This window comes from Triturus cristatus, chromosome 7 (genome assembly GCF_964204655.1).
Source record: "Triturus cristatus chromosome 7, aTriCri1.1, whole genome shotgun sequence".
In the NCBI taxonomy this organism is placed as follows: domain Eukaryota; kingdom Metazoa; phylum Chordata; class Amphibia; order Caudata; family Salamandridae; genus Triturus; species Triturus cristatus.
In genome coordinates this window covers 1,350,379,430-1,350,392,751 of record NC_140590.1, presented here as the reverse complement: position 1 = coordinate 1,350,392,751, position 13,322 = coordinate 1,350,379,430, and the positions used below count along the sequence as shown (strand labels likewise).

Here is a 13,322-nt window from a genome sequence, read left to right as displayed (position 1 = left end):
CGTGGTATTAGAGGTTCGGAATGGGCTTTATTCCAATGGACGATTCGAATCGGTGACTCCAAGTTCCATCACCACGGAGGTTCAGGAAGTGAAGTACATACTTTATTGATAAGTAATCACTTTTATACAATAGGCATTACAGTGAAGCAAATGCAAGAGGCGTAACAATTGATAGTGTAGATAAAACATACATGCGTAGCAAAAGTGGGCGTAACTGGGTGTAACTAAAGAACGTCATCAGGTGTGATGTCATAATAGGGTGGTTCCATGAAAGAATTTCGCAATGTCAGCAGAAATACTTGGCAGAAATGCGCGCGCAGCAGCATGACGTGTGATTGACGTGCAACTAGGGGGTGAAGGAGACTTGACATTTAGCTCTACATGTGGCGACAGAAGTCTGGAGGGTCAAGTCAACCTGATCCCAAATCATATCTAACATCCTATGTTTAAAGAACTATGTTATCCAAAAGAGAGGTCTCTTAGAGTAGAATCTTATTCTATACTGACTATACTGACTGTTAGTGCGCGTACAAGCATCTAAGTGTCTACACTGGATGCAAGGGCAGAAGTCTTCCATAATAATAGGGCTATGAATTACTTGCATAAAGACAGAGAAGCCGGGCCTTTGCTCGGTAACTGGAAGAATGTTTACTTAAACTACTAGACAGGAATGCATTGGGCAGGGAGCGGAGCAGATAATTTCGAAGGTGAAATACAGTTTTTGGCAGGCAACAGGCTGATGTCAGGCTTCGTGAGCCGCGCAGGGAATGAGACAAAGTTCATGGTCACAGATGCAGGCTCAGACTGGAGCTTTCAGAGGCAGAAGGCAAGAAAAGCTTGATGACAGAATCAGGGCCTACTTGCCTGGACTGTAAAATGGCATAAGTGAACCATATAAAGCCGGTGGCCTTTCATACTTAGGAATGGAATATCCGGTCTATTCATGGCGGATCTGAAAGAGGACATGTTGACGGTGGACGCACATGTGTTTGCGTCTTCATAACTGGAACTGGAGGGAACATACATGTACTTGTGATTCATACATGAAACCGTTGGGGTCCAAGATAGGGGACATAACTGATCGGAAAAATCCATATTTCCACACCATAACTCTGCCATGGTAGATTTGAGGAAACAAGATCAATCACATCTTCCAACCCTATATCTCTGGCCTCCAGCTGCCGCTTCCATCCCAAATATCTACACAAATGTAATCCAAATCAACCTCCAATTCCTGACTTGATCCACTATGCACAGGGCCACTAGAATTATGCGATTGTGGGCCGCTGCAATTTTCACATAATTATAGATGTGCTGCATTTGCCACATAATCCATCAGCTGCTGCATAATCAGCATGATTTAACAAAAAAACTGTTTTCTTTCATGCTCAGGCGGTTCAAAAGGTACTTAAAGTGCAGTAACATGTGTTGCTGCGCAGTGGAAGGCCATTTGCAAAGGTTGACTGATCACCTTTTTGTTGCTTATTGCTATATTTGGGTGTTAAACTGTTACTAATGAGTTGCAACCAATCTCCAAACAGTGTTTCTAAATGTAAAAATGACAAAATAATGAAGCAGTACTATCACAACATGTGCTGCATAACTTGGTTTTTCGTGGCCATAATTAATTACAGCAACCCTGCTACATAATTTGGCCCTCTCCTGCCACATAATTCCAGTGGCCCTGACTATACAGTACTCATGTGGAGCCGGAGTATCCTGGTCAGAGGGTCAACAGATTCTCAAGAAGCTGCCAAAACCAATGTTCCATGAACTCTCTTGTCCACTAGGCGACCCACCTGTACCTTGTCCAGGTTGGCTTTCCCTTCACACTGGATTTCCTACATGGATGGCTTATGGGCATAATTATTGGATGTCACCCTGGTCCAATGCCCCTGCCAATGTGAAGCGGAACTCTCCTGTGGCCGTGATGCAATGGGGGGACTCCCTTCTTTGCAGAGTCTGAGAGGCTCAGGTCAAAATAGGTGCCCTGTGTCTGTACTTTATACCTCCATCCTGGAGAAAAGATGTTGCTTTTCGGAGAAGCCTGCGCTTTAGGTGGGTGGTATCGGACAAATGTTGATATTGCCTGATATTGGCTCCCTTGAACTTGATCTCCACCATGGTTCATTCTACCGTCATAATGCCTACCTTTAATTATAAGTGGTGCACACAAGTCACAATATCTGTAGGATAGCCCTGAGATCTGGAAGGCCTGCCGGTCTCGAGCGTTCTCCACAGCTGTATGTGTGCTTCCTCTGTCTCTGTCAGAATCCCTAAAAGCACTGCAAATGTTTAAGTCATTATTTTAAACGTGCATTATACCCAGTATATATTATATGCAAAAAGAACAATTGATGGACAGAATGCAGAACAATGTCATATATTCACCCCAGTACAGAGATCTGGGCCTAAATCCGTCGTTTTGCTTACCATGCCATTCCAGTTTGGACCCAGCCATATGCAAATCAGTCTTGACCCTGCGCCCAATGGGAACAGTCCAGCTCGAAATGCCAGGCCAGGTCCTCCCTGGACTGGAAACAAGCATCCTAGGACCGGTTTCGGGCTTTCAACCTTCATCAGCCAGGATAGCCTGACTCCAGTGGCATGAAGAGCACGGGACCCACGTCTGGGCATACCCGTCCCGCTCAGGGTGACAAATGCAAAAAGAACAATTGATGGACAGAATGCAGAACAATGTCATACATTCACCCCAGTACAGAGATCTGTTTGCGTAGCACTTTTCACCCTAAGTGGGATGGGTATACCCAGACGTGTGTCCCTTGCTCACTGTGCCACGGGATTCATGCTAGCCTGGCTGATGGAGGGCAATACCCAGAAACCGGTCGCAGGATGCTTGTTTCTGTTCCAGGGAGGACCTGGCTTGGCAGTTCGGTCTGGACTGTTCCCATGAGGCATAGGGTCAAGACTGATTTGCATGCGGCTGGGTCTAAACTGAGGTGGCATGGTGAGCAAAAGAACGATGGATTTAACCCAGATCTCTTGACTGGGGGTGAATGTCTGATTTATTCAGCATTCCGTCCATCATTTGTTTGCGTAGTAGTATATATTATAGGCTGCCAATAAATACTCATTTACATTTAGGTTACAGATATAGTGCTTCTTATGTATAGATTTCAGTTATATGCAAATTATATCTAGTGCTGAAAGTTTTTATAACTGTCCATTAAAAGCACGCTCTCTATAGCTCAGCTTGGAACACCCTTGCAATGCCTTTAAAAAAAGAAAATACATATCTTGTCACCACGGAGCTCAAGTCACTCCATCAATTAATGCCTTCCAAACTCCCTTTATATTTGCCAATTAACCAGTTGCACACATTTGCATTTCATTGGGGAACACTGACAAGAAGACCTATTTCTTTTTAACTATCTGCCCCTCCCTCTGGAATGCAGCACAGGATACTCCTTCCCTTTTACTTCAGCTGAGGAATCACAATTGCGGGAATTAACTGTTGTTGTTTAGTTGAGAGGCTAAAGTTATGTACAAATGCTGTCCTTTAAGATATCAATCATGGACAATGGCCGCTAGGGCTAATTTTCGGACAGTCCATGAAATTTACGGATGATGGCTATCCTATGCTACTTGTGGTAGGTGGTAAGTAGCCAACATTATCAGTTCAAAGTGCTGCTCTTCAGGGTCATTACAGACCCAGGGTATTTACAAATTGTCCCGCTGTGGTGGCCGCCCAGCTCCGAAGGAGTGGGGTCCATGTGTTTCCTTACTTTGATGATTGGCTGATTTAGAGTGCAAACAGGCAACAATGTGTTTTGAATAATCAAACCACGATAAACCTTCTGCACAATCTGGGTTTCACAATAAATGCAGTCAAGTCTCACCTTCAACCCCTCCAGGTCTAGCCCTTCCTGGGTGCAGTGCTCGATGCAGTCACCAGTAAAGTATATCCCTGCCAAGCACGGATCCAAGCTTTCGAACTGTTATTGCCTCTTTTTCAACCACATTTCCACCTAACAATCAGATCAGTGATGCGCTTTCTAGGTATGATGGCCTCTTGCATAGCGATAGTTCCCGATGCGACATTACACATGCGTCCTCTATAGGAGTGCCTAGCAGCACCATGGTCACAGGCGGAGGGGCAATGGGAGGGTCTGGTGTTGAAACAGGACATCGCCCATTGCAGTCTGCAATGGTGAAACAGCAACAACTTGTTGCTGGGCCAGCCTATCCAGACCCAGTTCTACAGGTGACCACCGCGACGAATGCCTCACTGAAAGGAAGGGGCCGCATCTGCAACAAATGACCATACAGGGTGTGTGGACATTGAACCAACAGAGCTTCCACATCAGTTACCTAGAGCTACTGGCCACGTAGCTGGTACTAAACGTTTTCTTCCACCAGGTTCAGCACAAAATTGTCCTTATAAAGATAAACAACATGTTGGCCATGTATTACCTTCAAAAGCAGGGAGGCACACACTCTAGGCAGCTTTCAACACTAGCCCAGAGTATTTGGCAGTGGGCTCCTCACCATAAAGGTAATTTCCTAGTGGAGAACCGTTCAGCAGTGAACGACGACTTTGCAGACATGCTCAGTAGGATGCAGCAACAAGCCCACAAGTGGGAACTCTACCCAAATATCCTACTTCCGTCATTGGGGGTTTACCTGACTTTGACCTCTTCGCCATCACCCAAAACACAAAATACTTAAGCTTCGCTTCCAGGCTTCCATACCGACAGTCCATGGGTAATGCTGTATAGATTAACTGAGGTGGCGAAGTGAGCTAAAGAATGATGATGGATCCAAATCTGTGACTGGGGGTGAGTGTCTGAAAAGTTTCAGCGCTCCGTCCATCATCTCCTTGTGTTTGCTTTGTTCGCCCTGGGTTGTCAGGGTATGCCCAGACATGGGTCCCTTGCTCACTTTGCTACTGGATTCAAGCTAGCCTGGCTGATGAAGGGTGTTACCCAGAAACCGGCCCCAGGATGCTTGTTTCCGGTTCAGGGAAGATCTGGCATGGCAATTCAGGCTGGACTGTTCCCATAAGGCACAGGGTCAAGACTGATTTGCATATAGCTGGGTCTGGACTGAGATGGCGAAGTGAGCTAAAGAATAATGATAGATTCAACCAGATCTGTGACTGGAGGTGAGTGTCTGAAAAGTTTCAGCACTCCGTCAATCATCTCCTTGTGTTTGCTCTATAGATGAACTGGTCAGAGACATTTTCCTTTGCTTTTCCTCCTCTCTCACTCCTTCCGTACGTGGGTTGTAAGCTCCAGCAAACATCCCTCACTCTCATCCTGGTGGCCCCCACATGGGCCAAACAATCCTGGTTCACGACCCTTCTTCAGCTGTCAGTGGTTCCCCACTAGAAGCTTCCCAACAGGCGGGACCTTCTCACACAGAACTATGGTGCAACCAGATATACAGACCCCAGGAAGCTCAATCTAGTGATCTTTCTCCTGAGGTCCTAGAGTTTGGTTATCTTAAGCTACCTCAAGAATGTATATCTCTCCTTTAGAAGGCATGTAGACCCACCACATGAGCCTGTTATGCGGCTTAATGCGACAAGGTTGTCTACTATTGTTTTCCAAAACACATAGACCCCCTTAAACCCATGGACCATGATATAGTTGGCTACCTTCTTTATCTCCAGGAATTAGACTTAGCTTACACTTCCATATGCCTTCTTCTAGTTGCAATTGCAGCTTACTTGCACAATAGGAACACACTTATTGTTTTAGAGTGCCTGTCATCATGGCGTTCATGGAAGGACTCAAACAAGTTATTTCCCCAAGGTACCTCCCATCCCTGTCCGGAACCTCAATATTTTCCTTATCAGGCTCATGGGACCTCCTATTGAACCCTTACATTCATGCCCACTCAAGTTCCTGGCCTGAAAGGTTGCCTTCCTCTTTGCTTTCATGTTTTACCACACGTCCGTGAACTACAAGCTCTTCTCCTAGAAGAGCCTTTCTTTCGAGTTCATACTGAGAGGGTTGTCTTCAGGACCAACCCAAAGTTCCTTCCAAAGATGGTATCCTCATTCCATCTCACTCAAACCATTGAGCTCCCGGTTTTCATCTTGCAGCCTAACTCCGTGGCAGAGAGGGCCCTCCATACCCAAGATGTCAAGTATGCTTCAATGTATTGCATTGATAGGACCAAGCCTTTTCGTAAGACTCCGCAACTTTCAACAAGCCACATAAAGGACATGCTGTGTCCAAGGCGGGCATAGCTAGGTGGATTGTCAAATGCATCCAAACTTGCTACATTTAGACTATGAAAAACGTACCCAGACCGCACTCAACTCGGAAAAAATGATGCCTCCATGGCTTTCCTTGGCAATATTCCTTTAGCTGACCTATATAAGGCAGCTACATGGTCCACTCCACACACATTCATCAGACACTACTCTGTGGATGTCCTAGCATGCCAACAAGCCAAGCTGTTCTATGAACTGTTTTTTTTTTTTTAGTCCTCTGTAACATCATCTGGCTAGCCACTGCTTGGAGGGGTACTGCTTTTGAGTCGACGCAGAGCATGTGTGTCTACAACTACACATTCCATGAACGGAATATGCTACTTACCCTGTAAGCATCTGTTCCTGGCATGTATTGCTGTTCATTCATATACACCTGTCCACCTCCCTGGAAGCCTTTGGTTGTTATAGATGTATTTTCTCTACTTTCGCATGGTCATCAAACATACGTTTGCCCTGCTCCATCTTCATCCTCACCGGCAAACAATCTCACAATGGAACCAATGCACATGCGCATAGGAGGAATCACTATAGCTTGTGATTCAAAGACTTCTTCAAAGAAAAACATGTTGCAAATGTTTGAGCTCAACAATAGATTGCAGGAGTATGCAGAACATGTGAATCTACAGCACTACATGCCATGAACAGATGCTAACAGGGTAAATAACCTATTCCTTCTTGCTCTCAGCAATCTAGGTGACCAGGGCTTTTCATGTTTCACTTAGTTGTAGTTATATGCTAGGCACTTGTAATAAAAAAACATAATCTCTGCATACTTAGAGATTCTTCTGGTCACCCCTCTTCTATCTCTTTGCGTATCATTCACATTCTCTTTCTCCCCATGACAGTATACTCCATGGGGCAATGGGTTAGACCATTTCTGCCATCGCTTCTATTGCCCTGTAAGTCATAGCAGTTTGTCTGATCACGTTTGTGCATGTGCCTGAAAATAATTGCATTTCAGTGTCTGGGCTGGTGACTAGACCTTTAGTTTTCCAGTCAGTCCAAACAAGAGAATCAATCCCTTGTCGTTCATTTCATTTGCAGGGTGCTGCATTCTGTGCAGGCACTATTTCTGAACTGGGCAGCCATCTTGGAATAGTATTGCTCAAAGTGTTTCATTGTTTTACTGTTTCAGGATGGCCACTCTGCTTAGAAAGATTATTTTGACTATCTTGTATCTGAGCAATAATGATACAGTATGTACTTTGGCATTCGAAGATGGCTGTCTAGGTGCAGTGTTTATTGAGCTGCCGTTTTGGAATTTTATTTTGGTTAGTGTATCGTTGTTTTAACCTCTCCACGATGATAACGTTTCTTCCAACCGTGACAGTTATACTGGAAATTTAAAACAATTAGATGTGCAATTGCAGGCTGGCAACCTGCTCCTATGTATAATTTTAATTTTGTATTCCAAGCACATGCCTGCTTAGATGGTGATTGCCTTTTTCTACTTTTATTCTTTTAATTTATTTTCCTTATGCTTGTTGAGTTTGAGTATTGTAGATGAGTAAATGGTTGAATGCAAGAATACATCATTGGGTAGATGAATGAATGGGTGAGTGTAAGGATGAGTGAGAGAGTGCATGTGTGATGACTTATTGAGTTCTTCAATTCACTATAGACTGAGGAGGCACTTCCTGTAATAAACCCGACCTTTTGGCATTTTGAATCTTTGTAAACCCTTTCAAACCCAGACAAAAAAAGGTTTTAAACACTTAATTGGTCATTAGTATAGCGGGTGGATCGCCACCGCCCATATGGCGGTGGCTATCCGCCCGCTAAAAACCTCCGCCCGCTGCCAATTCCCCCCCCCCACCACATTACCATGGCGGGGGGGAGCCTGGTGGACGGGAAGACCGTCTGCCGGTTTTCCGCCGGTAGGCAATCCGCCCGATTGCCTACGGGCCGAAAAGCAGTTTATATGGTGGCGGTGTCTGGTAGACACCGCCATCCATATTACTATGCAGGCGGGGACCTGCCTTTGCCGCCACGGAAAGGCAGGTGTTTTTTTTATCATTGGGGGCCCGTAGCGGGCCCCCAGGGATTCTGGGGGGTGGGGCGTACACATGGGGGGTACCTACGGTACCCCCCTGCATTTCAATGTACAACGTGGCAGGCACCGCGCGGTGCCTGTCACATTGTCCATTGAAAGGCACAGGCTGCCTTTGTGGCATTGCGGCGGTCGGTGCTCCCTGCACCGCCCGCCACAATGTTGCTAATCGGGAGTGCGGGACTGCCGCACCCTCAGCGGGCGGTCCCGTTTCCCGAGCCCGCCATACTAATGGGGCCCCTTAATGTCTTGATAACTACTGAACCAATTTACACCAAATCAAGCAAATGCACTTGCCTGAGTAAAGTTCTGCTTTTGTGCCATGTTTGATGAAATTTCAGTAAGTTATTTTCTGTATGATGGAGAGGAAAAGTCACTTTTTTTTACACCCATTTTCACAAATGTATTCATGGCCCTTTGTTTCTATAGAATATTGTAATTTGGGATTATGGGACTCATTCGTGCGCAAAGCACTTTCAATACTAATGTAAGTTAACAGTCTTTTTATGTACATTCAATACTAAGAAGTATTTCAAAAAAGTTTCAATTGCAGTAAAAATGTGTTGTAAAGCAACTGATTCCTTAGACGGAACTATAATTCAACTCAATGCAGCTTTATTCGACTAATTTCAAGAAAATCAACTGTAAAATAAAAGCAACTTATTTTCCAATAGTATCAGAGTAACATTTATAGAAGCAAATTATGCGACCAGGTTGGCTAAATTTTACAACAGGAAAATGCAAATTATGCAAAAGATTATTTATTGTGTCAAATGTGGTAAATCCATAACTAGGCAGAAAATAATACACTGCTGCAGAATCACATAATTCCAGTGACTCAGGATATATATTCTATATATATATTTTTTTTATAGAGGTGCCTCATTATGGTGAAATTTGTGCTCCAGTCCATATGCAATGTATTTCTTGCTTGGTGACTGAGGCAGAAAAATGTAAATTTCACAGATTCAGATAGAAGAAGCCAAGCACAGGGGGCAACGCATAAAGGGAATTTTATGTCAGAAAGGAAGTGAAGATCAAAACTTTTTTATTCACTGTTATTTAGCAGCTTAAGACTAACCATCCATTTTATAAGCTCTATTTCACAGGACCAGGAAATGGAGGAGAAAACACAAACAGTATAAGCAATCACAATGACCATAACCTAACAATAGCAATGACCATTTGGAGTCTCTAACGTCCACAACAACCATTGAACCTTCACAGCTCCCTCTTTCTTTTCTTCTCAGTAGCCAAGGGATAAGTCCTTCCATGTATTTCATTGTTTTGCGTTTTTCAACTATTATGCTCATTTAATAGCTTTGTATACTTTGCTTTTTCTACTTCTGTGGGTAAACAGCCACTACCTTGCAGGTATCACATCACGATGGCATTACAACGCGGTCGTTACAACGACCGCGTTGTTACCACGCAATGCCATTACTACGCAAGTCATTACATCGACTTGCAGTAGATGGCGTGCTAACATTAGAAATAGTATAGTTTACTATTCCAACACCTTTCCTACTGTTACGTAGGCTGGAGTTGGAATAGTAAATTATACATTTCTAATGTCAGCGCGCCATCTACTGCAAGTCGGTGTAATGACTTGCGTAGTAATGGCTTTGCGTGGTAACAATGCGGTCGTTGTTACGACGCGTTGTAACGAGTCATATTCCTTCTGTGCCACCATTGCATTTAATATATTCAAGAGCACATTTTTTATTTATAAAAGTTGCCCCTCCTTTAGTATTAATTGCACATGTACAGCATATAACATATTGCTTAATTATAGGCCGTCAGTGCCTCAATTATTCACATATATTCACTGAAAAAAAACAAAGATTACAAGGACGTTATAGTTAGCCTATAGAATTAAAAAACCTTAGAAATTCACTAAAAAAACAAAGGTTACAGGGACATTATAGTTAGGGTCAGAGAAATTCATTTGAGAGGTCAACAATGATGTCATCAGGGTTGTCACTGACTATATCATGAGTGATGCAATACGTGAGGTCATAAGCAGTGCATTGCGGGGCTCGAGTTATAGTTAACTCCGCTAACTACAACGGCTGAATTTCTCTGGTTTAGTCTGAGCAAAATCTGACCCTAACTATAACTTCCTTTTAACATTTGTATTTGAGTGAATTTCTAGGGTTTTTTAAATGCTAATTGGTAACTATAACATCCCTGTAACCTTTGGTTTTTTTGGTGAATTTCTAAGTTTAAAAAAAATTCTATTTGCTAACTATAACGTCCTTGTAACCTTTGTTTTTTTTTAGTGAATTTCTAAGTTTTTTTTAACTAGCAGTCACTTTTGCAGAGTAGTGGAGAAAGGGGGCTAGGCCTCCGACGAGCTCTCAGGAATTCCGCTGCTTCAGACTTACAGGCGGTACCAGGAGGGCTTTTTGGCCTCAAACGTCCCTCTGGAGCCAAGGGGACTTTATCCCCCAACTAGTAGTGCACCGAGATGCACATTTGCTGAGTGGTGGAGAAAGGGGGCATGGCCTCTGACAACTTCTCAGCAATCCTGCTGTGTTGGACTTACTGGAGGTAGTTAGCCTGCTGGATTGCTGAGAGGTGGTCAGAGGCTATGTCCCATTTCTCCACCACTCTGCAAACGCACTTCCTGGTGCACTGTTGCTTGGGGGATGAAGTCCACTTTAGCCGTGAGGCCCTCAGGAGGCAAGGGGACCTCATCCCCCCCACCAGCATTGCGTCGATAGGCGCACTTGCAGAGTGGTAGAGAAAGGGGCGTGGCCTGCGACTACCTTTTAAGCAATCCCACTGTGTTGGGATTAATGGAGGTACCAGGTGGGCTAATTGGACCCTAAGGACCCTCAGCACTAAAGGGGACCCATAAACTCTACAGGGTGTTTTGCTCCGGGGAAGGCAGGGCCAAGCAACTCACTGTACCTCAGTAGTAGGTGCTCAGCAATGCGGAGGAAGTCCAATGCGCAGTCTGATTTGCAGTCAGGGGGAAGGAGCGTCTTGTAGAGATACGTGTGAGGGACCCTCTGACAGCCGGCTTGACATAGGGAGCAAAAACACAATGGATTTAAGGCCAGGTGATTGTTTAACATTCTGTCCATAAATTGTTCTTTTTTCATTTATCACCCTGAGTAGGACAGGTATTCCAAGACGTGGGTCCTGAGCTCTCCATGCCACTGGAGCCAAGCTAGCCTGGTTAATGAGAAGTGATGCCCTGAAACCGGTCCTAGGATGCTTGTTACCAGTCCAGGGAGGACCAGGCCTGGTAGTTTGGGCTGGACTGTTCCCATGGGGAGCAGGGTCAAAACTGATTTGCATATGGCTGGGTTTACACTGTAATAGCAGGGTGAGCAAAATAATTATGGATTTAGACCCAAATCTCTGTACTGGGGTGAATGTTTGACACTGTTCAACATTCTATCCATCAATTGTTCTTTTTGCACTGTGTAGGCAGCAGCAGTGCTAACTTCCATCAAATGCTAAATGCCAACACCGGAGGATGTAGCCATGCTTGCTACCTTTGCTCAAGTGCAGGAAAGATACAGTGGAGGTAGTAATGCTATCTTTTCTCTGCCACGGAGAGGTACAGTAATGCAGTAGCGGTGTACTGTTTCTTCACAAGGAGACCAGAATAGAGTTAGCAATAACCATGCACTCTTTCCTTGCACACAAAACATGTAGATTATATGGAGTGGCACACACACATGTGCACAGTCCGACAGAAAAAAAGCACATGCAATTGTCAGCATAGCAAGCTTTGTTCACAATGACTGTAGCAGTACAGGTATCCTTAACATAGAAAATAGGTACAACAAAGGCAGCATCCACTTATGTTTCAGTTAGGAACATGGTACAGAAAGGGCAGCATCAGCGCAACCCACACAACTACCCCCATATCTACATGAATTTTCAATGTAAATATCCCCCAAGCACACATTAAAGATAGGTCACAGCTTTGTGAGCTTAACATACAGTGCAATTAAAAAGTTGAGAAAACCTTTATCAATACTGCATACGCCTTGAGAAAGTCCAAAATACTACTGTCTAAATGAAGCACAAAAAGTTTTGGTTGTATCTCTAACTTTGAAATTTGGAGCCTTGACTGTAGAAAACAAGATCAGCCGAATCCCTGTAAAAGCACAAAAATAAAGAGATCATCTTAAGACCCAAGGATATTTTTGGTGCATTATTCTGAATAACATATTGGACCAAATTTACTAACTACATATGTTAAACTGATTTTTTTTTTAATGCATTTCTTTTGAACAATAGTAGAACAAATAACGGCTTGCTATTGGTTGATCCAGTGACTTACAGTCCACACCCAATCACTCTTCTCATGTTTAGTCTAAAATTTGTTTGCTGGCAGGTGGAACGACCTATTGTATTCTGTATTTATTGAGCTATAAAGCTTTTTCAATACTTGTTTTCTTTTTCTTTGTCCGACAGGAACCGGGTTAAGTCTATGTTCTACCACGCATACAACCATTACCTCGAAAACGCCTTCCCATATGATGAACTTCGACCCCTTACATGTGATGGCCAGGACACCTGGGGAAGGTACGCTAAAATCATGAGTGAAAGCAAGATGATACTGTCTTATTTTCTCATTTCTCAAAGATTCTAATTCTGCTTGCAGTAGATTTTTTCATAAAAAAGCTGTGACAGTTCCCTCTGGAATTTTATTCCATTTAGGTCATGTACCATCAGACATTAACATTTATTATCAGACATTAAGTCAACAGATGTGTGTAAATATATGAAGATGAGATTTATCAGGTTGAGGCCATTCCCATGATCTTAAGGTAATCTTTTGCTAATACATATTTATTATTTGCAAAATTTTAACTGGCACATAAAGAGATTGGAAACTACTAAGGCACATATACCTCCTTTTGCGGTGGCCCAGCACAGTATATTGGAAAACCTATGCTTGAATTTTCCGATATTTGCTTCACCTGTAGATAACATTAGTTGACATGTACATACACCGTACACCCTTCACTCTATCTCCTCTTTCCTGCAACCATACCTGTA

General features: G+C 43.7%; 1 protein-coding gene across 1 annotated transcript in view; it reads left to right on the top strand.

The window, feature by feature from the left end:
- Positions 1-13,322, top strand: part of EDEM2 (ER degradation enhancing alpha-mannosidase like protein 2) — a 395,734-nt gene that overhangs the window by 95,629 nt on the left and 286,783 nt on the right. Inside the window, exon 2 of the mRNA XM_085619015.1 lies at positions 12,735-12,845. Within this exon, the coding sequence (XP_085475141.1) occupies positions 12,735-12,845 (111 nt within the window). The remainder of the gene's footprint in view (positions 1-12,734; positions 12,846-13,322) is intronic.